This window comes from Mirounga angustirostris, unplaced genomic scaffold (genome assembly GCF_029215605.1).
Source record: "Mirounga angustirostris isolate CCGP_5_RB_7025 unplaced genomic scaffold, mMirAng1.0.hap1 SCAF_6, whole genome shotgun sequence".
Classification (NCBI taxonomy): domain Eukaryota; kingdom Metazoa; phylum Chordata; class Mammalia; order Carnivora; family Phocidae; genus Mirounga; species Mirounga angustirostris.
This window is the reverse complement of record NW_026991714.1, coordinates 43,159,741-43,184,667: the sequence shown is the minus strand read 5'-3', so window position 1 is coordinate 43,184,667 and position 24,927 is coordinate 43,159,741. Positions and strand designations below refer to the sequence as shown.

At 46.0% G+C, this 24,927-nt stretch overlaps 1 protein-coding gene across 4 annotated transcripts in view; it reads left to right on the top strand.

Moving 5' to 3' along the window:
• RGS8 (regulator of G protein signaling 8) overlaps positions 1-24,927 on the top strand; it is a 72,368-nt gene that overhangs the window by 32,249 nt on the left and 15,192 nt on the right. Inside the window, exons 2-6 of one of the 4 annotated variants that reach the window (XM_054507997.2) lie at positions 7,630-7,747; positions 10,745-10,818; positions 12,728-12,855; positions 15,557-15,658; positions 16,497-16,561. In XM_054507997.2, coding sequence (XP_054363972.1) covers positions 12,830-12,855; positions 15,557-15,658; positions 16,497-16,561 — 193 coding nt within the window. In that variant the 5' untranslated portion in view covers positions 7,630-7,747; positions 10,745-10,818; positions 12,728-12,829. Of the gene's footprint in view, positions 1-4,449; positions 7,748-9,520; positions 9,636-10,127; positions 10,819-12,727; positions 12,856-15,556; positions 15,659-16,496; positions 16,562-24,927 lie in introns of those variants that run through there. The other 3 variants (XM_045877277.3, XM_064594201.1, XM_064594202.1) reach the window with 3 other exon arrangements.

Genomic DNA, 24,927 nt, shown 5'->3' with positions numbered 1-24,927 from the left:
TCCTACCAGGCCTTGTCTCGCCCGCCAGGAAAAGTGTCAGAATTTGCTCAGCATCTTTGTGCATCAGAGCGCACCCACACAGCTCTGGCCCCTCCCCCTGCCCCCAGTACAGACATTAATGTGCACCCCACACAGGCACAAAAGCGAGTCACCTCCTTTCCCTGAGGGCTCTGTGCAGGGAGGAGCAGATCCCAGCAGAAGAGCTGTCCCTGGAGGTGGCCCAGACTCCGCTCCACTATTTCCTACCACTAAACCGCTGCGCCCGGAGCTGGAGCCCATCCCCGGTCTGATGGCCGTGGGGTTTCCTTTTCGCGTGACTCTAAGTGGCTGGCCAGAATGGAGCTGGGAGGACATAAAAGCCATGGGCTGAAGTCATTGAAAATGGAAGATTAGCAAGAGCTTGTTTTATATTCAGAGGAGAGGAGAGGGCCGAAGCTGCTTTCTGCCCACAGCTGTAGACCCTGATGGCAAGTGGTAAAGCTTTTGTCACTGTCTAAGGAGGGGAAGAGATTGATGGCCAGCGCCCTGGCACTGCGAGATAGGAGAGAGCCACATTGCAATCGTGGCAGCCCCCCGTGCTGATACTGCAGCCCCAGGGCCTTGAAAACTAGGTCCTGCTGCTTCTGTCTCTCTGGCCTGCTGCCCCTTCCTCTGCAGCTTCCACCCCTGCCCCCATTTGGTGTTGGGTCCCTGCTTTCTATGACTCCAATGCTGTCAATGTGACTTCATGGAGACTGAATAATGCACAATCCATGTTTGCTTATCTATCTCACTGAATTCTTACAATAAAACAGGAGGTTGGCATGGCCTTAGGAATTCTGATTTCATCGATTAGAAAGCAAGGCCTTCAGCCAAGATGACCCAGCCATGAATGGGCAGAGCTGGAACTTGAACCCTCGTCACTAGACATTGGAGTCTGTGCCATTTCTATGACTTCAAGCTGTCTCTCCCTGCCAGCATCCTGCTCTAAACATGGTCTCACTCACCTGTCTGCTGGCTGGTTCAGTTAGGTTCAACAAACATTTATGGAGCATTTTCTTGGTTCTACGCACTGTGCTCGATGTTGGAGATATAGAGACGAAAAATACGGCTTTCACATATGCAACGTGCATAGGTAATGTACTATGCCTGGTACGTTGCTTGGCACATAGGAGATACCTAAATATTAGTTGAATAGGGGCGCCTGGGTGGCTCAGTCGTTAAGTGTCTGCCTTCGGCTCGGGTCATGATCCCAGGGTCTTGGGATCGAGCCCCACATCGGGCTCTCTGCTCCACGGGAAGCCTGCTTCTCCCTCTCCCACTCCCCCTGCTTGCGTTCCCCTCTCTCGCTGTGTCTCTCTCTGTCAAATAAAATCTTAAAAAAAAAAAAAATTAGTTGAATAAGTGGATGAATGAATGAATGAATGAATGAAAACACTTTCCTGCTCTTGATGGCCTTAAGAGTCCAGTTAGGAGAAGGGACTTGCAGGCACCTAATCACGGCACGTTCTGATGTAGAGAAGCATGTCTGGATCACAGAGACCAAAGACACTGAGGACAAGAACCGGGGACCATGGAGCAGAACATGGAGCAGAGCAGTACTAGTAAGGATGGAGAGGAGGGGACAGATGTGAAAATTGCAAGGAGATTTAATCAGTATGATTTGGTAATTGGCTGACTATAGGAGATGAGAGAAAAGGAGTCCTGTCTAATTACTTCCCTCTTTCCGGCTTGAGTTACTCAGTGGATGGTGGTGTCAGAAACTGAGACCAGGAATTCCAGAGGAAGAAGATTTGTATGTGTGTGTGAGCTGACATGGGGGATGGGGGTGGGGGTTAGAATGGGTCAGAAAAAGAAGGGACTAGGATGCGCTCAATTTTTAGATGTATTTGTATTTGTTGTGTCTGTGGGATACCTGAGGGGTATGTTCAGCAATCCATGGGACATAAAAATCTATATAATTGGAAGAGGGACCGGAATTAGTGGAAAATATTCAGAAATGGTCAGTATACCTGATGTAGTTGGGACTATGGGCAAGGATGAGATTGCTCAAGGAGAATTTAAGGAGAAAAGTGCAGGAAACCAAGGCTAGAGGGTAGGAGAATGTCAGCATTATAAGGTAGGCAGAGGAAGAGCCAGCAAAGGAGACCAACAGGAAGGCCAGTTAGGGAGCGTGTAAGGCTGAGGAGGTCAAGGGGGTGGAGGTACCTGAACTGAATGGTCACCATGGCAAGTGCAGCTAAGAGGTCCGTTGGACCGCTGAGCCTCACAATATAGAGGTTGCTCATCCAGCAAAATGGTAGGGATGGAGGCCAAAATTGTAAAGGTCTGATGAAGGGATAGGAAGGAGGGAAACAGGAAATGTTTTCAGGTAGTTTGCTGACAAAAGGAGGGCCCCCCCCCCCACCACCAGGGAGAATTTTTTTTTAAATGAAAGTATTTTTATTTGTAAGTGTAGAATAACATGGGAGAAGGACAGAGTAAAAATAAAGGGTTGATAAAGTTGGGCAGGTGGGAAGGAGGGGCTCAAGGCAAGAGGAGGAAGGATTTACCTTCAGTAGACACGTCTGTGAGTGGTGGGTAGGACGTAAGCTTGTGTGTAAATGCAGATGGACTTGGAGGGGAGGAGACAGGGAAAGAGGTTGAGATATTTCATACTTAAGGCAGCGATTATCTTGGTGAAACAGGAGATCTGGCTGGGGATGTGTGAAGGATTGTGCTTGTTGCCCTCTCTTTCCCTATACTGTGGCTTTCTGCCCTTCAGCTGCTGGCCACTGGACTAGCTCACACTAGTTCATAAAAACCAAGTTTACTGTTTAAGTCTCTGGTTACAATAGGAATGGAGAAGGTTTGGGGAGATAAGTGAACAGATCATCATTTGTATCTTCATCTGAGGTTGACTTATTGCCCTAGATTCTGGATGTGTGGGTGGGCAGCTCAGCAGTGGGAAGATAGGATGTAGTGGGATTCCACCCCTGGAGCTCTGGGCTGGAGTTCTGGCCATGCTTTAAGAAATGTGACCTTGGGGGGTGCCTGGGTGGCTCAGTTGGTTAGGCTTCTGCCTTCGGCTCATGTCATGATCCGGGGATCGAGCCCTGCATCAGGCTCCCTGCTCAAGGAGCCTGCTTCTTCCCCTCTTCCCTGCTCATGCTCTCTCTTGCTATCTCTGTCTCTCTCTCAAATAAATAAGTAAAATCTTAAAAAAAAAAAAAAGGTGTGATTTCTCAGGCAAATTCTTTAAAATTTAATTTCTGTAGGTGATATCTAAGAGTCATACCCATTCTAAATCTCTACGAATTTTGGCACCTGCTCCCTAGAAGTCAAATAAAAGGCTTTTCTGAAAATGGATTTATTCATGGGGAAGAAAACTTACAACACAGGAAATCAATCCCCATTCAAATGGCCTCTTTCTATATTTCAGTTTCCTTGCACTAAAAGTTTACACTTTGTAGGCTCATTTTCCTGAAGCACGTATTGTTAGTGGTCACACCGTTTATAACATTTTTATGCACAATTTCAAATATACACAAATCAAGAGAATAGAACAATGAGCACCTGTGTACTACCTCCCACTTCCCACCCTAGATGATTTTGAAGCAATTTCCAGATAGCATATCATTTCAACTCTAAATATGTCAGAATGTATCTCTAACTAATAAGTTGCTTAAAAAAATAACCTCAACATCAATATCACTCTAATATCAATACCTAATCAGTGCTCAAATTTCCCCAAATTGTCTCCTGATTTTTTTTATGGTTTTAAATTTGAATCAGGATCCAAAATCTATCTCACATACTGCATTTGGTTGATGTGTTTCTTTAAATATATAGATATATATCTAACACTGGTGACCACTGCCAGAGGGACAGTCCTGTAATTCCTATAATCCTATGACGTCTCCTGATTTTGTGTCATTTTGCCCCATGTTGGTGTACCATTTAATTTTAGGAAGCCTAAGGAACAATTTCAGTTTAGACTCCAAAGTCTCTGAAGTTTAATTTTAAAATTCCTTCTAGACACACTTAAAAGGAGAAGTATAAAGATAGTAAAAAGAGAAGAGAGGTAGAAAAAAGAAAAGGCTGCTGTGAGTAGCAAGGAGACAAATGAAAACTCTAGAAGAACAAAAGAGAATGAAAAAGGTAACAGACACATGTCACCTCCTCTCCGCCTAGACTCCTAGACGTTTGAAAATCCTCACAAATGTGTTTCATTTTTGTGTCACCTCCATTAGCAGGTAGTAAACATGCATCTTTAAATAATAACATTGTATTTATTTAGTGCCTTTTCTGGAGCAGTTTATCAAATAGCTGAGCAGATGTCATCCAAGTAATCCTCTATGTGAAGTAAGGAAGGAGTAGGAATTCTTTTTTTTTTTTTAAAAGATTTTATTTATTTATTCACGAGAGACAGAGACAGAGAGAGAGAGGCAGAGGGAGAAGCAGGCTCCCAAGGAGCAGGAAGCCCGATGCGGGACTCCATCCCAGGACCCTGAGATCATGACCTGAGCCGAAGGCAGACGCTTAACCATCTGAGCCACCCAGGCGCCCAGGAGTAGGAATTCTAATTCCCATTTTACAGATGATGAAGCAGATGAGATAGCTAATATTACTGGCTCACACTAAACACTCATTTGCCATTTGCTAAGCGTTGTGCGAATCCCTCAGTTAATATGTATAACAATCCTTTAACAAGCCTACGACATTGGTACTGTGATCTTCTTACCTGTGATGAAAATGACTCAAGGAGAGTAATGTGCCTACAGTTACAGATCTGGAAGATTACAGAGTGGGGATTGAAACTCAGGCTGGTCCAACCCACTCTTCTTTTTTCCAGGTCAGTCTACTTCCCACTAAATCAGCAATCTCTCTCTCTCTCTTTTTTTTTAAAAAAAATTTGCATAGACTTGCTTGTTGGCAGAATTCCATTTAAAAGGAAGCTCAGAGCATCACCAAGCATAACACAGATTTTCCTTGACTTAGGATGGGGTTATGTCCTGATGAACTCATTATAAGTTGAAAATATCATAAGTTGAAAATGCATTTAATACCCCTAACCTACCAAACATCATAGCTCAGCCTAGACTACCTGAAACATGCTCAGAACACTGACATTAGCTACTGTTGAGTAAAATCATCTAACATAAAAGCCTATTTTAAAATAAAGGTTGCATATCTCATGTAACTTATTGAGTCCTGCCCTGAAAGTGGAAAACAGCATGGTTGTAAGTGCACAGGGTGGTTGTAAGTGTATCAGTGGTTGACTCTGGTGATCATGTGACTGGCGGAGCTGTGGCTGCTGCCACAGAGCCGTATCAGGACAGAGCACCCTGATATCCCACATATCACCAGCCTGGGAAAAAGGGCAAAATGCAAAACTCAAAGTGTGGTTTCCACTTAATGCGTATCACTTTCTCACTGTGGTAAAATCAGACAGTCATAAGGGAACCATCATAGGCGGAACCATCGTAAGTTGGCGACCGTCTGTGGTAGGGTAATACAGTGGACTAGAATTTGCAAGGCATTTTCATTCCCACAGACTTTTTCATTTCTTTCCTACAACCATTCTGAAAAATAGGACAGGTAATTTGGGTTTTACAGAAGAAGGAATTGAAATTCAACGTTCTTCATTATGTTAGGGATCACATAGCTAACTAGTTAAGGTAGTTAGTGTCACAGAGCTAGTTAATGACAGAATTAGGACCAGAGGTCCTTTCTTCCCATTCCAGATCCTGTGCTTGTTCGGTTCTCTTTGCAAACCTCATGGGCTGACACCTTTGCTGACTTCTTTCCACCCTTCTGATGTTTCTTGTGAGAAGTTGAGCAGGCTTATTACAAATTAAATATCCGGATGCTTGAACTGATGAGCAGGAAATGAGGCTGTTAATACTCAGAGGAATGAAATAGAGACTTTTTTTTTTTTTTTTAGTAGAATTTTGGGCCGAGTGGCCTCTTTCTGTCCTTCCTTTCCCTGTGTCCTTCCAGTCTCCATGGAAACCCCAAATCAATGCAGCATATGTTGATTCATGTTTCTGCTGTTACTAGGAAGCTACAAAGTGGAAATTGCTTTTAAAAGATTTGTGGAAGAGCTCTAGCATGCTGACCAGAATTCAAATCTAATATCTGAATGACTGTTTTATGAAAAGCTTTTAATATGGTACTGTCTTAGGTGGTATGTTGATTAAATAAACACACAGCGGGCGTTTGGCAATAAACCTGCACCTCTACTAACATGGCTTTTAAAAATATTATATTGCAGACTTTAATTCCCTTTATCTTCAATTTAATTACATTTTTGTGGCCTGTGTGACAATGCCAGGTGCTCCTTTTCCTCTTGATTAATTCCACCCTGCCCTGACCAGGCTGTGGGGAACAATAGTTTGCAAATGCCTTAGGTACTCAAGCTGCTGCCCCTGAGAGTCATTAGCATTAGACCGATTTCAGACTTGACCCGGAGACTGCAGAAGTCTAAAGTGCTTCCGCCATAAGGAATCCTCGGTGATTTTTCAGATTTTTTTCATGAACTCAAAATCAAATGCAGCTGACATTTATTAAACACCTGCTTCATACGAGGCAATGAGAACTGATAGCAAGGGGAGTAAGTCATAGAGTCTGTCTTTGTGGGACACGTAGTCAGTCATTTGGGAGGATCAGAAAACATAAATCACAAGGATAAACTACAGACTCCGTTACGGGCTGTCAGAGAGTCACACAGCAATGTGGTGGTGGTGTTAGGATGGAAGGATTCCTTCTGATTGAGGCCGTTCTGAAAAGCTTTGGAAAGGGGAATTTTTATCTTGCAGGTATTAGGTTTAGAGAAGCAACTGGGAGTTAAGAGGCAGATCCGGGGGCAAGGGTGGGGAACATTCTGGGCAGAGGGGGCAGCGGAGGAATCAGGTCTGTGTGTGTGCATGTGTGTATGCACAATGGGATATAAGCCTGGATAGGTAAATGGGACCGAATTGTTAGAACGTCAGGCAGGACAAATTGCTACCATGAAGCCCATCAAAAATGACTGTACAGACCATTTATGGTACCTGTTCAGGGGTTAACTCTGGTAGTAGTGTAGCAGGCTAGGAGGTTTATGGGGAATGGGGGAGGCAATGACATGGGGGCAGGAAGCTCAGTTACTTAGGACACCGTGGAAGAGGCATACGCCGTGGTGGGTGCCCAATAACCTCTGAATGGCAGTGTCAATGGATGGGGTGGATAAAGTTGAGAAATATTTCAGAAATATAATGAGAAGTTTTAAAAATCAATTCAACAAGGCAAAAGAGAAAAAGAAGCCAGAGATACCTTTACTCATTACCTCGAGGGGCTAGGACAGAGTCATTTCATTAGCAAGCATAGGGAGCCCGGCAGGAAGGGAGGATTTGGAGGCAAAGGTGGTTGTTTCTGACACAGTTGCATCTGCAGAGTCTGAGAGGGATGGAGTTGTCTAGCTGTCCTCTGGAAAAGCCAGTCTGGAGCTCATGAGAGGCAGGGCTGAGCACCAATGCCGGAGAGACGCAGTGGCCCAGGCCTGGGAAGGTTGGGTTTCCCAGGAGGAGCAAACCAAGAATGGGAAGAGCTGAGAGGTGCAGGGCAGGCTGAGAAGGCAGAGCACAGCTTGTAATGCCTGTTTTCCTGGGAAAATCCACATGTCGCCGCCAGCGGAAACGTGCCGTGCCCAGTCTCCAGCCAGAAACTCAGAAGCAGTAACCAGAAAGGAATCCAGAGCTCTCTATTCCTGGGCCAGGGCTATAAGCCCTGGGACACAGAGTCCAAGTAGGTGAGTGCCTTCCTCACTAGTACTCCAGCCTGCTTGCCTCTGCCTCTCTCTCTCCTTCAGGAAAGGAGACCATGCCAGAATGCTTATCCCCTCGGTTCTGCTTAATTCTCGCCGCCAGCCTCGCCGCCCCCCCCCCCCAACAGCCCCTGGAATTCCTTATGCACCTGCCTCTGCAGAAAGGAAGATTTAACATAGAGGCCTTCCCTGAGAGGGGGCCTGTACTAGGTCTGTGCTTCTCAAACTAGGGTGCTGTGTGGTTACGCTTTGGTGTTCAGGAATGTTTTGCTTTAAAAAAAAGTTTAAATTTTTTCTTTTTACTCCTGCTAGATGCATGTCCACACGCTCTTATCCCTCTGCTCTTTATATTCCTGCTCTTTCTTAAAATGTTATTAATAATTACATCTTTCCTTAAACATTTGGGTTGGCTTATTGACTTCCTAGGACTATATTATTTCTCCAAAGGCTAATTGAAGATTCTGATGCCTAGTTAATATTAGTCAGCCCCCACCAGAGACTTGGGCCCTTCCGCAGCCCTGCCCTATCTCTTCAGTGCCTTTAAATCCTGGATGCCAGATGGGGCAGCATGAGACTCGGAGGGGGCCTTTATTTCACTATTTTAGCACTGAACGAGGAGTCCTGTGATGATGCCACCTTTGTGTTAAAGCAAGGGGCAGAGCAAGGGTTGAGAACAGGAAGCTTGGTATCAGGCACCAGCTCTGCCACTTGTAACTGATTTGTCTCTGTTTCTCCATCTGTAAAATGGGGATGATAAAGATGTCAGCCTTTTAAGTTTGTTACGAGAGTTACCAGTAGCGCAATGTTTAGCCCAGTACCTGGCACATACGAAGGCTTGTTGGACAATGGCTGTGTGCATGGAATCTGGGAGGCTCCATCTTACCGTATAACCTAATCTTGGATTAGGGAAGTGCTTATCACTGGGCTTTTATTCCCAGTTTATCTGTGGACCTGTTTGGTATGGGGCAGTGTATCAAGAATATGTCCAGAAGCAAAGGATTCTCTTTATGCTTCAATTCTAAATCCTGGCTAGCACTGGCGTTCAAGGCAGGGAAACATTTCTTTTGCGTCTCATTTCATAACACTAAGTTCCCTCTACCTAACAGAGGCACACTGTGGACATTTTGCAAGAGAGACAATGAGTCACTGTGGAGGCAGCATCAGACTTTTTATTTCATCCTCTCGTCAGGCAACGTGGGGTTGCGGCAGACTCCTGTCACTGGGAGAATACAGGTTATGCCACCAATAGATCTGCCAGGAATTCTGGGTCCCGGCATGACGTGGTGGGAAGAGCTCTGCTATAAGAGTTCTAAGAAAACAAGTCTGGTCCTTGAGTTGCCTCAGTTTTCTCATCTGTAACTTGGGGATAATAATATTCTCTCTGGCTATGGAATAGGGTTGTTGAGTCACAATACATGAACATGCTTTCTACATTATAGAAGGTTAAACAAATGCAATCTAATATTTTTAGTATCAAGCCATCACTTTCCATAGAGTTTTCTGCTGCCTCCAGCAAATGCCGCCTTCCGGGTGTCCAAAATGACTTATGGTAAAGGTTAGGTGCATTTGGAGCTAGTTCCTGAGAGGGAGCTGGAGACTGGAGTGGAATGGGGAGAAGGGAAGCTTTGTCCCAGGGCAGTGGTTTGCAAACTTTAGCATGCATCAGAATCACCTGGGAGGCTGGGCTCCATCCCCTGAGTATGATTCTATAGGTCTGGGGGTGGGGCCTGAGAGTTTGCATTTCTAACACATTCCCAGGTGATGCTGACGTTGCAGGTCCAAGGACCATACTCAGAGAACTACTGTACTAGGGCAAGAGGAAGAGACAGTCCTCCTTCTGGAGCTGAAACAGGCAGTGTGAAGATCTATATGGGTAAGGTCGTTTGGAAGAAAAAATTGCAGAAGACAGAAAAATTAGGGATAATGTGCCGATTGGGCAGAACAAAGGGAAAAGTCACTCATAACAAATGCAAACGGGGAAGTCGCTAGGTGATGGATGAGGGAGAGAGGTGAATTTCCACTGTAGGAAAAACCAGGAGCACAGAGTTGGAAATCTACATGTTTTGAGGAGGCAGAGGAGGTGGAAATTTCTCATTAAGAAGTGAGGAGTGGTGTGTTTGGTGCTGGGGGGTGGGAGTAGAGACAGACTGGGGGAGAAATGCCTCTGTCGAGTAAGGGGGACAGCTGAGATGTGGCGGAGGGGGTAATTTCAGGGCTGTGTGGTTTGGCTTGGTAGTGAAGCACAATAGAAATTGGGAGAAAGGGGGTGGAATTTAGATGTGTGACCTGCCCCGTAGCTTTCTTGCTCTCTGCATTTATCACATCACATCACACCCAGCAAGACAGCCCCCCTCCTCCTGGCTCATTAGGAGATTTGATTCGGCTTGGCTCCTGCTGTCAGCAGCTGTCTGGGGCAAGATCTTTATGCTCCCTGCTCCCTGAGCAGCAACCAGCCTTCAGCCAGCAGCAGAGCTCATTAGAAGAGGGCCCCCTGGACACTTGGTTTTCAGCTCATTGGTGGCTGGAAAGAGTTAATACCTACAGCTTCGCTGCCCCCTGCCCAGCCTCTGGGTGCAGAGGGAGGCAGCTTTGGGCTGTGGGGACTTCTCCCGGAGCTGCAGCCAGAGCAGCAAGGAAGCAGGTTAGTGAAGAGGAAGGTACGGGAGGAGTGCCAGGCGAGCTCTGCTCAGGGGCACCTCCTGCATCCTGCCAATGAGGATGGGCGTGCAGACTGTGCCCGGGAGCTGAGCCGCCGCCCGCTGGGTGTAGGCTGCTTCAGTATTTACTGGATGTGACAAGCAGAGAGAAGAGCTTTCAGCGGGGCCGCTTGCTGCCCGGCTCAAGTGGTGGGGAGGTGTGTTGTGCATGCATGCGTGTGTATATGTGTGTGTGCACGCACGAGTGTGCCTGTGCATTCATGCACACATGTTCTTCACCCATCAAGGATCTGACTGCTAAAAGAAAGATCAACTCTTTCCCCAGAACTCCTTAACCCGCAGCCTCTCTGACCACACAGTTGGCAAAGACCCGCAGGCCATGAGGACTGGTCAAAGACAGTGAGTATTGCTTTTGCTTTTCTCTTTCCTCTTCAAGGTACCCATGTGGGCTGATTGCATTATCCATATTTAATTAACCTGCCTCTCCATGCATATTGATTGCTTTCTCCCCGCTGAGACTCTTAGTTTCTCTTCCCCTCTTTAAAAATCGTTGCTCTTTGCTTTTAACCTTTGTTTTTTTTTTCCTTGAGTTCCCTCTTTCCATTATGTCCCATCCTGTCTGCCCCAGAGTCACCTGTCACTTGATGTCCACCTAACAGGGCACATTGCCATGGGCCTTCCTGGGCCCTGGGGACCCCAAACTCTGTCCCCCGGAAGTCAAGGGCCAGATGGAATTAGAGCCCCAAGGTGCTGGGATGAATGAGGAAGCAGGGGCCAGAATCTCCTGCAGATTCTGATTGAATTGAAGTCAAGGCTAAGTGAAGGGAGGGTGGAAGGTCTGGGGGACAGTGGTGGGCAGTGCTGGATTTGGGAGGGAGAGAGGCAGGCATGGAAGCAGTCCCAGGGTGAGCTAGCAGTGGGAACGGGAAGAGCGACAAGGCAGTGACTGCAGGCCTGGTAATACCTGCCCCAAATGACCTTGCGTGCTCCGTCTGTGGGGGAGTCATCCCTGGTTCTGTTCAGCACCAGCGTAATGAAGGCCCCTGGCACGGGGTTCCCCTCCTCCGGGCGGTAGACCATAAGCAAGAGAAAATGAGGCATAGGTGCCCCAAACAGTGATTTCTCGCAGCTGGAAGAGAACCTTAAAGCTGGGAAGGGCTTTGATTTCCTGACTCCTGGGCAGGCAGGTAGATGCACCATTAGGACAAAGATTAAGGAATTGTTCCTACTGTTAGGGAACACAGTCTAAGCCCAGTCTCCTGGAGGATGAGCTTTGATACAAAGTCTAGCTATTTTTTTTTTTTAATTTTAACAAAGCAATCTTTTAATTTTATGAATTTTGGTATTATTAGAGAAGGTGTTTTTTTAAAAAAGTATTTGTGAAATATTCCGTGTAATACCAAAATAATTTAAACAGAGTAGATCCAGTAGGGGCCTTATCTATCTAAATTAGGTTTCTTTTAAAATGGATTCTGTTTGGTGTCAGGGTTCCCCAGGGAAGCCCTTTACGGATAGGCTGCTCTCTTCACGTGATTCTTCCTATCATTTCTGTGGGAACAAAGGGTTTGAAGCACTGAGAAGGGGACCCTCAGGAGTGAGAGATGATCAGTCAACAAGCCCTCAACCTCAGTATCCCCTTTCCAGACTTTCTCCCCACTTCAGGTCTGGAATGGGCCAGTCCCAGGTTGAGGAAGGTCGGGCGGCCTCCATCTGGGCAAGAGAGAGTGGCTTGCATATTCATTTCTTCAGTTTGTGCCTGCGATCCTGCAAAGGAGCAGGCCTGTGCAGTGACAGGGGCCTGACTAGTCTCCCTTGGAGTTACTCCACCCTTCCCCCTGCTCACACCCTCCCAAAGCTCCAGGACTCCAGGACAGGTTCCCTGAGAGGCAGGCCAGAATCAGAAGAGCAGCCAATCAAGGAATTCTGGAGCAAGTGCTGACCCCCCCTTCCCCCACCATCCCTGGCTGGCTGGTCACTTGGGCCCCACTGCAATAAGACAAAGAGCAGTAATTTTTGGCTCGCCAGGCCTGAGCCTTCCTCCCCTGGGGCAATGTGCCCCACTTCACTGTCATGGCCAGTGTTTGGGGAAATAGGAGCTCCTGACCAACAGGCAGCAATGCGAATACAGCCAGCAATTTGTCCCGGGTCATCCTTAGCTGGTCATCCTTCGTCAGGACAAGCAGGCATTTGTGGGAAGGGGCTGTGTGGGGGGAGGCCCTCTGTCAGAGGAAAGCCATCCAAGAGGATTTGTAGCACAGTCAGATAAGAGAGGGCTGCTCCCCTCTTACAGCAGATTCTTTGATTTTAGGTGAGAGGACGTGAAAGGGTAAATCCCTGTGCCCCGCAGTCCTATCTCCCGCCCTGACGTCCCTGCACACCGGCCAGAGGGTTAACCGTAAGCGCTGCCTGTATGGCCGCTTTACTGATGCCACGCAGGTAATGATGCTCACCTGTCTCCCCGCCCCTGCCCTTCCCCCTCTCTGCCCCTTCCCACCCCCCCGCTGTGTGAGCCTGCCCGGCCTTCGACTCCCATGGGTGGTCCGTCCCCTCAGGCCATTGGTGTGGATGGTGCTCTCCTTTCTGGGGTGCTTCTTGCAAAGTCGTGCCAAACCCTCCCATTGACTGGTGGGACTCATGGGGTGGGACTGTGCATGAGCTTGCATCGAACCATTTAGGGACCTCTATACGGTCCTGGCACAGGAAAGAAAGATAAGGGCAAGCTTACTTCTTTTTACTTTTGTTTCCTCCTTCCCTCCCTCCCTCCCTCCCTCCTTCCCTCCCTCCTTCCTCCTTCTTCCCTCCCTCCCTCCGTCCCTTCCTCCTCCCTCTTTCCCCTCCCTTCCTCCTTCCCCTCCCTCCCTCCTTCCCTCCCTCCTTCCTCCTTCTTCCCTCCCTCCCTCCCTTCCTCCTCCCTCCTTCCCCTCCCTCCCTCCTCCCTTCCCTCCCTCCTTCCTTCCTTTTTAAGTAACTTTAACCTTTGACTCTCACTTCTGCTTCCATTATTTCAAACCTAACTAACAAGGTTATAATTCAGATCTCAGCTAGACCAGATGGAAAATCAAAACCATTGGGCCCCAAAGAATATTTTGTGGAAGATTTTACAAACTACTGGGGAGAACCACTGTTGTCTCGGTAACGAGTATACCCTTTACATTTAAAGGGTTTAGCCCCTGCTAAACGTTGTTAGATGGCTTGTGTGGATTTGCCATTTTTTTGTTGAAGTCCTCTTAATTGCTCTTGGGGGCATCGACCTGACTATTCTGTGATTGATGATCCTGGGGCACCGAGGAGTGAACTGACTCACTGGAAGTTGGGTTTTGGCCTTGGTGCAGCCCAAGCAAGACCTTTCCTTGAATTCATGGAATGTGGTGCCTCTAAGGCCCTTAATCAGTTGCTCACGTGGCCTGGGGGCAGAGCACCCTGTGATTTATAAGAGTGAGTGGACATAGGATGCTCACCATCGCAGGAGAGAGAATAGCTATCGCCAATGTTTCAAAACGCCACAAAATTGATGGCTTCATCATGCGCCTGGCAGAGATAAGAGGTGGGAGCACAGGACGTGCAGGCCCAGTTTTCTGCAGGAGAGGGGATATATCTGGGAACTTGGATGTTCCAGCTTTAAAAGGCTCTTGGAGATGGGCTGTGGAATACAAATGTTGTCAATCCTTGCCAAATATAATACCATCCCACTAGATTTGTTGGATAAGATTTCTGTGAATAACTAGCTTGGGTCAGGGATGGATGCCCATTTGGAGTGAAAGGAAGAGATTGAATTGGACGGCCTCTAGCGTCTCTGCCCAGGCCCGGGATTCACAAATCAGGGGGAGGGAAAGCCAGGCGAGAAGGACTTCCTTTCCACGTGGAGAATAACATCTCTGGGACTATTTCTGTGGCACATTGTTACCAGCGTGCACGTGGCAGTGCCCTTTTATAAGTCACTCTTTGGTCCTGATTGGATTACAGCCAACCCTTCTCACATCCCTTTGCTCTCCATGTGAGGAGCTGCCATGGGTTAAAGGCCAGGGGTCAGTAAACTTACTCTGTCAGGGGCCAGAGAGTAAATATTTTGAGTTCTATGGGCCATACAGTCTGTGTTGCAACCACCCAACTCGGCCCTGGTGCTCGAAAGCAGCTTTAGACAATATGTAAATAATGGGTGTTGTTGTGTTCCAATAAAACTTTATTTACACAAACAGGCGTCTCTCAGGGACACAGTTTGCTGGTCTGTGGTTAAAGGTAAAAAGGGGCTAATGTTGGACGTCGGAGAGAGACATTAGTGTAATTCCTCATCGGATCTTCCATAACAGATAACATGTAAATGTCTGATCCTTAGGAAAATAAAAAATATGAGAATTTTAAACATACATGCTAAAGTTTTAAACAGGTTGATTGAGAGAAGCCAAAATACAAATAGGAATATGAGAGCTTAGTTAAGTAACTAAAAGAATGGAGAAAGGGGCCCTGGTTCTTAGCTGCTGATTGTACCAGCTGCTCTGGCCCTCACCTGCAGGAGTTGGTTCTGGCTGGTCCGTAGCCGTTCATGAATCTGTATCCCCAGGTTTGCGGGATGAGTGGGGAGCACCTGAGTCAGAATTAATTTGCCTGGAAGCTTCATTTGTGCTTGGAGGTTCTGTGATACACACCCCTGTATTATGCAAGCAACCCTCTACTCTCCGTGCGTGCGTGCGTGTGGGTACCTCTTCTGGGGCTTTGCAATTAGGAGCTGCGGCTGTCTTGCCCTCCTGATGGGAGAGCAAAATGTGGATTGTTATTTTGTCTTCACTGTATTTCCTTTCCCTACAGAGAATCTTAATTTAGAAATTCTTCCAAGATAATGACCTTCATTGACTTACTATCAACTTGCATGTTAGCTTTGAAAGAGCATTAAGCCTCTAGGGGTAGGGTACTTATTACTATGCCAGGAGTCAAGTTAGGGAGTGAGTATATATATCCCTTGATCTTCTAGGTATTTCTCCTCTTGTTCATGAAATCTTTAGGGACCCCCTGGGGAAGGATGGGGGGGGGCGGTCAGGGGAGGCAGTGCGGGCTCCTGCAGCAGAGTTCCTGGGGCCCTTTATAGAGCTGACAGCTATGATCATGACAGTTCCCCATCCTTCTGCCCCTGTGCTTCTTGCAGGAACAAAGGGATGAGGACCCGCCTGGGATGCCTGTCTCACAAGTCAGACTCGTGTAGCGATTTCACAGCTATTCTTCCCGACAAACCCAACCGTGCTCTAAAGTGAGTAGTTTGGCCATACGGCATTCCCAGGGTGCTCACCGTGGGGCACCCACCACTGAGCTGTAGGACCTGTTCTCTAGTGAGTTGTTGACCAGATGAGCCGAGGGACAATAAATTCCTGCCACTTGGCGGCTCCTTTTATATCCCTGAGTGCATGGATGTGAATTTTCCTTTTCAGAATGTGTGACCTAACTCAGAATAGGGACCCTCTTTTTACTTTTCAGAAAACCGTATTATCCACCACTCTTATAAAGCTGTGGTGAAGGATGCTTCTTGGTTCTACTTAGTTGTCAGTCTGAGCTCTCAGTTTGGAAACAAACACTCAAATGTATTCTAAAACTCTGCTAGGTTCAGATAATTTGGATTCAGTGCCTATACTGGGCAACTACTGGGTTCAATGATGTCATAGATGCACCTCATTTAACCCTTACAGGGTTTGGGGATGTGGGCATCGTGATCCCCATTGCAGAGGTGAAGAGATTAAGGTCATGGTAAAATATGGAGTCGGGAGCTCAGCCTACTTTTTCTGACGCTAAGGCCAGTTTCTTTCCATTGTTATCTTGACAACTTTATATCCTGCGCTTATTTAGCTTGGTTTTTTAGACTGAAAGCCAATATACAAATACACTGAATTCCAGTACTGAGGTTTGCCATCAGTTAGTTAAGAATGTACACATTTACAGCAACAGACTTGCAGGAATCCAGGTGGTTTTCATTTGCATCCCACCCCCTGCCCGCCATTGTTCTGATTTGTTTCCCCGAGGAAATCTCAGTGGTTGCTGATGGAGAAGGAGGGTCATTTCAGAAATATTCAAGAGAGATGTTTCTTCTTTCCTAGGAGACTATCCACAGAAGAAGCCACGAGGTGGGCAGATTCCTTTGACGTGCTTCTGTCCCATAAGTGTAAGTAGAATCCAGGTTTCATCATGTTGCGGCAAATCATCCATTTAGCAAAAGAGGCACCAAATGCCCACCATGATCCAGGTACTATGCCGGGTGCCCCAGACAGCTCTAGTCCCTACGCTCACAGAGCCTCCTGCTTAGGGGAGTATATAGATAACAAGACGTAATTTAAATGTAGTGGGAAGAGGGCCTTCTTTTCTGTGTTCTGGGTTGAAAGGATGGTCCCAAGAGGCCTTCATGTTTTCAGCAGTTTTAGCAAGAAAGAATTTAGTTTAGGGAGTTGGAGTGATGGGCTCAGTGGGAATGACAGTCTAGTGTCCATCTTAGATCTTGTTTATAAAATTAAATGACCTTCTCCGCCAAGTCGCTGGAGAGTCTTGGTTTACTTATCCATCAAATGAATATTGTGTGCATTTTGTTAGTCACTTGAGTTGGCAGTTTTGTGTTTTCTTGTTTTTTATTTTGGGGGTTTACTACCCCGGCTGTATCACACTCCTCAGTTTCTGGCTGGGTGTGGGTTTTACTAGAATGCATTTCTGCTGTCTCTCCTCTTCTGTTTTCCCATACCCACCACCCCCCCAAAAATTGCAGAAATAATCATGCATATTTCCCTGTGGGAAGGACACCTTGACGCCGGCCAAACTGTTTAGCTCTTGCTTTTTTCCCATCACAAGCAAGTCCAAATTCATCGGGCTTTGAAATCCTAGTGCCATTGAAATACATGGGAGTGGGAGAGCAGGGGTGAGGAAGAGAGAAGGGTCTTTTGCAGAGAAAAGAAGGTTTCACGTAGACTTTCAGTGCTCCTTTTAAATTCCTCCTGTCAATATTAGAAATCCTGATTGATCTGGGAGCAGAAGGATTGTTTTCAGCTTGGAGTCTTGTTTCCACTTAATTGGGGAACATGATTCTGTACAATGAGGTTAAGGGCATTGGCTGGTAGTCAGACCTGTATTCTTGATTTTGACCCAGCTCAGCTACTAGACAATTGAGTGGCCTTGATGGACTCCCCCAATCTTCAGATGTCTTTAGAGGTGATTTTTCTTTCAGCTGGATGAGCACTTCCCTCTGACTAGGCCCCTGATCCTAATAAACTGGTTACTAAATGCTCTTGAATAGATTTTAAAATGAAATGCAAAATCTAAGAATAAGCATATATTTGTAGCATGTAGTTTTGTGAGACAGTCATTTTAGCGTTCTATGGATTACACTTAGGAAGGAAAACAAGGCAGCAAAGATACAGTGTGTATGACATATGGCTTATGTCACAAACAGCAAGCTTATGTGGTGAATTTGCCAAGGTAATGACATATGTACAGTGATAGGATTCGACAGTAAGGCTTGTTCTTCTTCTTTTTTTTTTTTTTTAAAGATTTTATTTATTCATTTGAGACACAGAGATAGAGAGAGAGAGCATGAGCAGGGGGAGAGGCAGAGGGAGAGGGAGAAGCAGACTCCCGGCTGAGCCAGGAGCCCGATGTGGGGCTCGATCCCAGGGTCCTGGGATCGTGACCTGAGCTGAAGGCAGACGCTTAACCATCTGAGCCACCCAGGTGCCCCAGGCTTGTTCTTTATGAGGCCATTTTGACTTGTTTTCTGGAGTCACAATAGGCTAAACAAACGTCACTATTAACTTACACCTTCTTTTCTGGCTGCATTTGCTTCAAGGTCATCTTGGAGTTTGGTTTCTATTTCAGCCTCATGACTGACTCACTTAGTTCAAGTCCCTGAGGCTGTTTCCTCATTCCGAAATGGTGATAGAAATACCTGTGTGCTACCTTTCACCTGGGTCAGGGAATCTTCATAAGAGGACACCTTTAGATGATTTGGCGTTCTCTACTTAAAGGTATTTTGAAAGAATATGGTGGTATTTTTTTTTAAATGATGCTTTTATTTATTGAATGCAAAATAAACGTGCCTTAAGAATAGGTTTGTAAATTTCACCGCCAATTATTAATGCTGAGCCAATACAGACAGAGTTTATGGTGGTTCAATTAACGGATGCAATCTCAGGGTATATTTGGATTGCTGCAGTGGCAAGACCTGGAGATTTAAGAGCTTCCATGTTATTTGATTCAATGACTTTTAGACCTGAAGATGCTTGCTTCTGCTTCTATGGGGGATGGCTTCAGTTTCCAGGAATGCAGTAACACTTTTCTGAGATGGGGATTCCACTAAGGGGTTACAAGCTGACACCAGATTGCTTCCTTGTCAGACCACTGCAGAATGAACTGTAAAGTTCTGTGATCCTTCTTGGAGTCTGATGTTCTGTTTTGATTTCTGTTTAGTACAGAAATAAAAAGCCAATGGAGTAAATGTCTTTGAGAAGAAAGAGGCCTGTATTCATGGGTCACTGGCAGAATTGGAAGGTTTTAGAGCTTGACCGACTCCTCCCTGGGAGGCGACAGAGCCAGGTTACCTTGAAGGGTGTTGACAACTTTCTTAAAGTCTAATTAATTTGGGCTAATATTGTGGCTCAATTAGGGCTGATTAATCTTTTCCAAAGGGATTGCATGTGTGCTGGTCCCTTAGGAGGGACAGCAGTTGATCAGAGGTGTGCAGGGCTTTCAATTAAGATAGCAAAATGTCCTAAAAAGTAAAGAAAGGAGAATCACTGAATGAGCTTCCGGAAAAAAATGTGCATTAGTCTAGAAACCACCTCCCTGGAAATCCTCTATACCTAGGAAACTGTCCTCCCTGAGTTTTCTATTTCGGATAATTCAGATAATTATTTTTGTTCCCATTCTCAATTTATAGAGCATCTTTACCCTCCCTGCTCTGCCTGGCTGTTTTGGGCACTCATTTATTTAAAGAAAGGTGTACTAAGTGTTCATGATGTTTGAAGTCTGTGCTAAGCAGCTGGTTGGGGGCGAGGGCACCAAGATGAACAGGACAGTACCTCCCTGGTGGAGAGTGCAGCCTTCGGAGACATGGACATGCATACAAATCACGTAAGAAATAATACAGTGTGCTGCCTATAGACGAGGGAGCTTCAAGATTTCAAATAGAATCCTGACGTTCGGTGTTCCTCTTCAGTTCCATCCTGTCAGTATTAGAAGTCCTCACTGACCTGACAGCAGCAGGTCTGCTTTGGGTCTAGAGCATGGTTTCCACTTAATTGGAGAACATGCTTCTGTACAATTAAGTTACGAACATTAGCTGGTTGTCAGACCTGCGTAAGGACGATTTTAACTCACTTCTGCTTCCAAATAGCTGGGTAGCCTTAACGGAATCCCTCAATCTCCTGGAAGATCTGGTTCTTCATCTATGCACTGAAGGATCTGGAAGAGGATGTCTCAGACACTGGGGATCCAGTCCTACCCTCTCGTTCTAGGATGCTGAGACTGGCCATTAGCAAACACCTAGGCAGGTGGTTTGAGTCAGCGCTGCTTGCAGGGTTATGTAAAACCCCTTCAAAACTGAAATGGTTCAAGCAACCAAATGAGGGGCTAAAGCACTTGTGTTATGAGGCTTTCTCTCCTTGACAGGGTCCCGCTGTGTAGGCAGCACTTCTCAGGTTCAAACCTCAGGAAAAGAAGAAAGCAACTTTACTTTTTAAACTTAAGAGGGAAAAGAAATCTGGAGAGTAAATATTTGGAGCGGTTTGGTTTCCAATCACATTTGCTTACAAGGATAAAGCTGAAGAAGCATGCACGGAGGTCTGGGGGACAGATACCTGCTGAGGGTTTTTTTTTTTAAACTAAGAAATGAAAAATAAAATTGAAATTGCTGATGACTTTATTAGCTAACAAAGGACTTATTTTATTTTATTTTTTTTAAAGATTTTATTTATTTATTTGAGAGAGAGAATGAGAGAGAGCATGAGAGGGGGAAGGGTCAGAGGGAGAAGCAGACTCCCCGCCGAGCAGGGAGCCCGATGCGGGACTCGATCCCGGGACTCCAGGATCATGACCTGAGCCGAAGGCAGTCGTTTAACCAACTGAGCCACCCAGGCGCCCCCAAAGGACTTCTTTTTTTTAAAAGATTATTTATTTATTTATTTGACAGAGAGAGAGCACAAGCAGGGGGAGCAGCAGGCAGAGGGAGAGGGAGAAGCAGACTCCCCGCTGAGCAGGGAGCCAGACATGGGGCACAGTTCCAGGACCCTGGGATCATGACCTGACCTGAAGGCAGACGCTTAACCAACTGAGCCGCCCAGGTGCCCCAGCGAAGGGTTTATTTTATTTTATTTTTTATTTTATTATGTTAGTCACCATACATTACATTATTAGCTTTTGATGTAGTGTTCCATGATTCATTGTTTGCATATAACATCCAGTGCTCCATGCAATACGTGCCCTCTTTAATACCCATCACTGGGCTAACCCATCCCCCTACTCCCCTCCCCTCGAGAACCCTCAGTTTGTTTCCAAAGGATTTCTAATGTGGGTTAATTTGGCATCTTCTTCCTGCTCACTCAGGGACAGTTAGACTTGGTGTCTGTGAGCTGTGCACCTAGGCTGCCCCCGAGGGTGTGTGTGTGTGTGCACACACCCAGAAGACTTCCTGTCTCTGCAGCTCATCCCCAGGAGAGTAAAGACTCCCAGCTTGTGGGAAATTTTTTCTGACGGGTTGCGGGAGAGCGTGCACAAAACTGTATGTCTTTTGCTTTGATTTTCTCATTATGTTGAGGCATATGCTTGTTATTTGTCCAGCTTTTAGTGGGACATTCAGTCCTGAGCTCTAAATCAGTTCAAACTCTGATTCTCCTTCCTTCCTTCCTTCTTTCCTTCCTCCTTCCTTCCTTTGTGGGATTTTTTTTTTTTGGGGGGGGGGACATAAAAGTTGGATTCATTCCAGTTTTAAGGGGACAGTGTAGACAGGGTTCCTTCTCCTTCCTCTTCCTTTTTTCAGCCTGATCCCACACCTGGATGACAGAGCACCTCACCCTGGGCATCCATTTGGTCCTTGGCTTTGTTTCATTGTTTGCACAGAGTGTGGAGGGTCTATGCTGACCTGTCCCCGCCAGGCCCAGGGAATGCCAGGTTAGTGGACTAGTACAATTGAAAGCTCTTTTGCATTCACAGAGTTAGTATCCATCTCTGAGAAAAGGAGACCAATAAAGAAGCTTTTAGTTTTTTAAAATTAGCCCCTCTGGGATAATGATTGAGATATAGGAAAATACAATGACTTGATCTAGTCACACAGCAACCAAGCAGAAAACCCAAAACAAGCAAAAACATGAAAGTTTTTATTAGCTAAAATTTAGTTTTTAGATCTAGTTTTTAAATCTAGTTTTTAAAGCTAATGAAATTCCTTAATTATTCATCCAAACAGTCCTTAGCTTTAGAATGTACAATTTAACTATCCGGTTCCCATTTATTGCCTCGCCCTCCCCACATCCTTCTCCAAGCCAAAAAATCCTAGAACAGTGTTACTCCAAGTGTGATCCAAAGAAGGCAGCACCAGCAGCTGCTGGGTACTCGGAAGAGATGAAAATTCTGGAGTTCTGTCTCAGACCTACTGGGTCAGCATCTCTGGGGGGTGGGGTGCAGTAATTTTTCCTCAAGCCCTCCAGTAATATTTATGCCCACCAAAGCTTAAGAAGCACTGCTCTAAAACATAGGGAAGTAAAGCATGGATCTGGAGCATCTTGGGAGGCAGGTGGCCTGTGCTTTCCAAGAAACCCACTGAACACTGCATTACAGCCTTCCAATGTCCCTTCGATGGTATGACATCCATGGATCACCGATGCCAGCTACCTAGCAGGTATGGTGGACGCTGTTCGCAGTAAATAAACATATACAGCAAGTGCGTTTTCTGGATAAATGGAGGCTAAGGGTTAGAAAGAGACATGGGAAGTCGACACGGATCGAAAAGAAGCTTTTCTTCCTCCTTGCTAACCTGTCTGCATTGCTATCATTTTTACTTGCACCCAGGAATATGGGTGCATTTAGCCTTTCTACAAGGAGTGCCTGGAATAGATAATTCTATTATAAAGAATCCAAGCCTGCTGCAAAACGTTTGAATGAAAAGCAATTGGATGGGCCTCCAACACCCATTCCATTGCTTGCTAGCTATGTGACCTCCAGCCAATTACATCACCTCTCTAAACCTTGCTTTCCTCATCTGTAAAAGGGGAGTAAGACTTGCCTTGCACAGTTGTTTTGAGAATTAATTGTGATTGTGGTTGTGAAATGCTAAGCATGAGAACGTGAGATGGGGGGGCTCCATAGAGGAGAACGATTTGGATTATTTTTGCTGTAATACAACATTCAGTTCACTGAGAAAACATGGATTTCACACTTCCTGTATGCTAGAGATGACGTCAGCTTCTTTCCACAGGCAGCTGAAGGCTGAACGCAAGGGTTGAGTGGGGACTGTATTAGAATCGCAAGGGGGCTTATTCAAATTCCATAATACCTCACCCTCCTTTGCCTCATGAGCTTTTGGCACCCCTCCCTCATCCCTTCCCAACTTCCTCTCAGGGACTGTGAGAGACTCCCTCTGGGGATTTGGTTTTCAAAAGGCCTGCAGGCGAATCTGATATATTCCCTCTTTGAGCTTCCCAGCAGTGTTCCTATATCAGGCTAGTTAGACAAATATTCCTGGACATTTAGAATCTTTTAGGTGAGGGACTGGTGCACCTGGAGTTTTATAATACTTCTCTGGTATTGAAGGAGTCATTTGGGAATGCTTTTACCCTACCAGGGACCCTTCTCTTTTGTCTTCCCTTCAATAGAAAACTCCTTGCTAATTTCTCATGATAGTTGACCCAGCTTCTGCTTGATGAAATAGAAAAGAACATTGGAATGGGAGTTGTAAGACCCAGGCTGTCCACAGTCTGCTGCTACCATGTCCTAGGAATAAGAAGCCACTCAACTTAAGAGCCTCACCATTCCCTTGTGTCCAGTTTAGGGCTTGATCCTAGGGTCTCTCATGTCCCTTCTGGCTCAAAGAGTCTAACAACTGTCAGGTCCTACTACTATTGTAACATACCATCTTGCTGTATGTATACTAACAAAGTGAAGATCATTGAAGAAAATTATGTTAATCGCAAGACTGAAGTATAATTAGCATGGCAGTTGCTTCCAATAAATGTCAGTAACTGGAAATGGTTTATTCTCTAAATAATCTCCTTACCTAAACCTTGCTAAGCCCGTTATTTGTTTTAAAAAACCTGTATCTTACAGATAACGCACACAAAAAAGACTTTGATCCTACTGCTGTTCTCATCACAAATTTCAAAGTGGTGAACTCAGTTGTGAATGAAAGAGATTTTTGACTTCACCATTAGTATATGTATCCTGGATTTTATAAATATATTTTCCTTTCCTATCCAATGTCTGACCTTGGAACCCATTCACCAGTTTATTTTTTTCCTATTGATCAGGGATGCAAGAGGGCTCTGGTCTTTGGGACAGCACTTTAGTAAACAGAGAGGTTCCCCCCGCCCAAAAAAGAAATCTTTCTTGTGATCTGGTATGTTTCCAAGCCTGGGAAATGAGTGAGGCTCAAGCCCACCCACATGCCAGCTGTATCAGGGCTCCTGGACCTTGAACTGTTACCTAAGCCACCCTCCCTGCTGCACCAGCTGCACTGCTCATTCATAGTGACCCAATTTCTTTTCTTATGTAAGCACCCTGCATCACAGAACCAAGCGGGAGAGTGCCGGTGGGCAGTAGCATGTGTGGCCATGGGGATGTTCTTGTAGATTCCATGCAGGCTCAGGGGGATGCCCGGATTCTGCCGAGTGTTCTAGGAATTCTGGACATAAGCCTTTCCCTTCCTGCGACTGGACGGATACTAATTAAAAAAAAATGTGTAATGTTCATAGAGCCTTGACTTCTTAGCATGCCATACAAAGAAAACCAAAGTGAACTGAAAAAATGAAACTAAAAAAAAAAAAAAGATCCTTCTGTTTCTCTTCCATCTTCCTGAACTGTTTACCACCTACCACCTTTAAGTGACCAGGATTGTTCAGGGGAATTAGATGTGTTTACTCTGCATGATTACTCTACAGGCATAATGGTCCCGAAGACGCACAGAGCCCTCACTGAGGGTTGGGCCCTGTGTATTAACTCCACCTCACCCCAAAAGCCCCATGGAGCAGGTCCTGTTAGGATCTACATTTCACAGAAGAGGGAACGAGGCACAGAGTGTTTAAGCATGGTGCCCAAGGTGGTGCTGAGCTAGTTACATGTCCAAGCCAGGACAGAAGAGCTTTAGGACAGAATCCCAGGCAGAATAGTATGAGGGATCAGAGAGAAGTCACTCCTTCCAGCTTCTTGAAATCTGTGGAGGTACTAAAGGGGGGCCTCCAGTTCCCTAGGTACCTGGGAAGGAGCAGGGTCTGGGGTACACAGGGGCCCAGGCAGAGGAGCACCGCTAATGCAAAGCAGGTCCCGCTGAGAGATGCCAGTAAATGC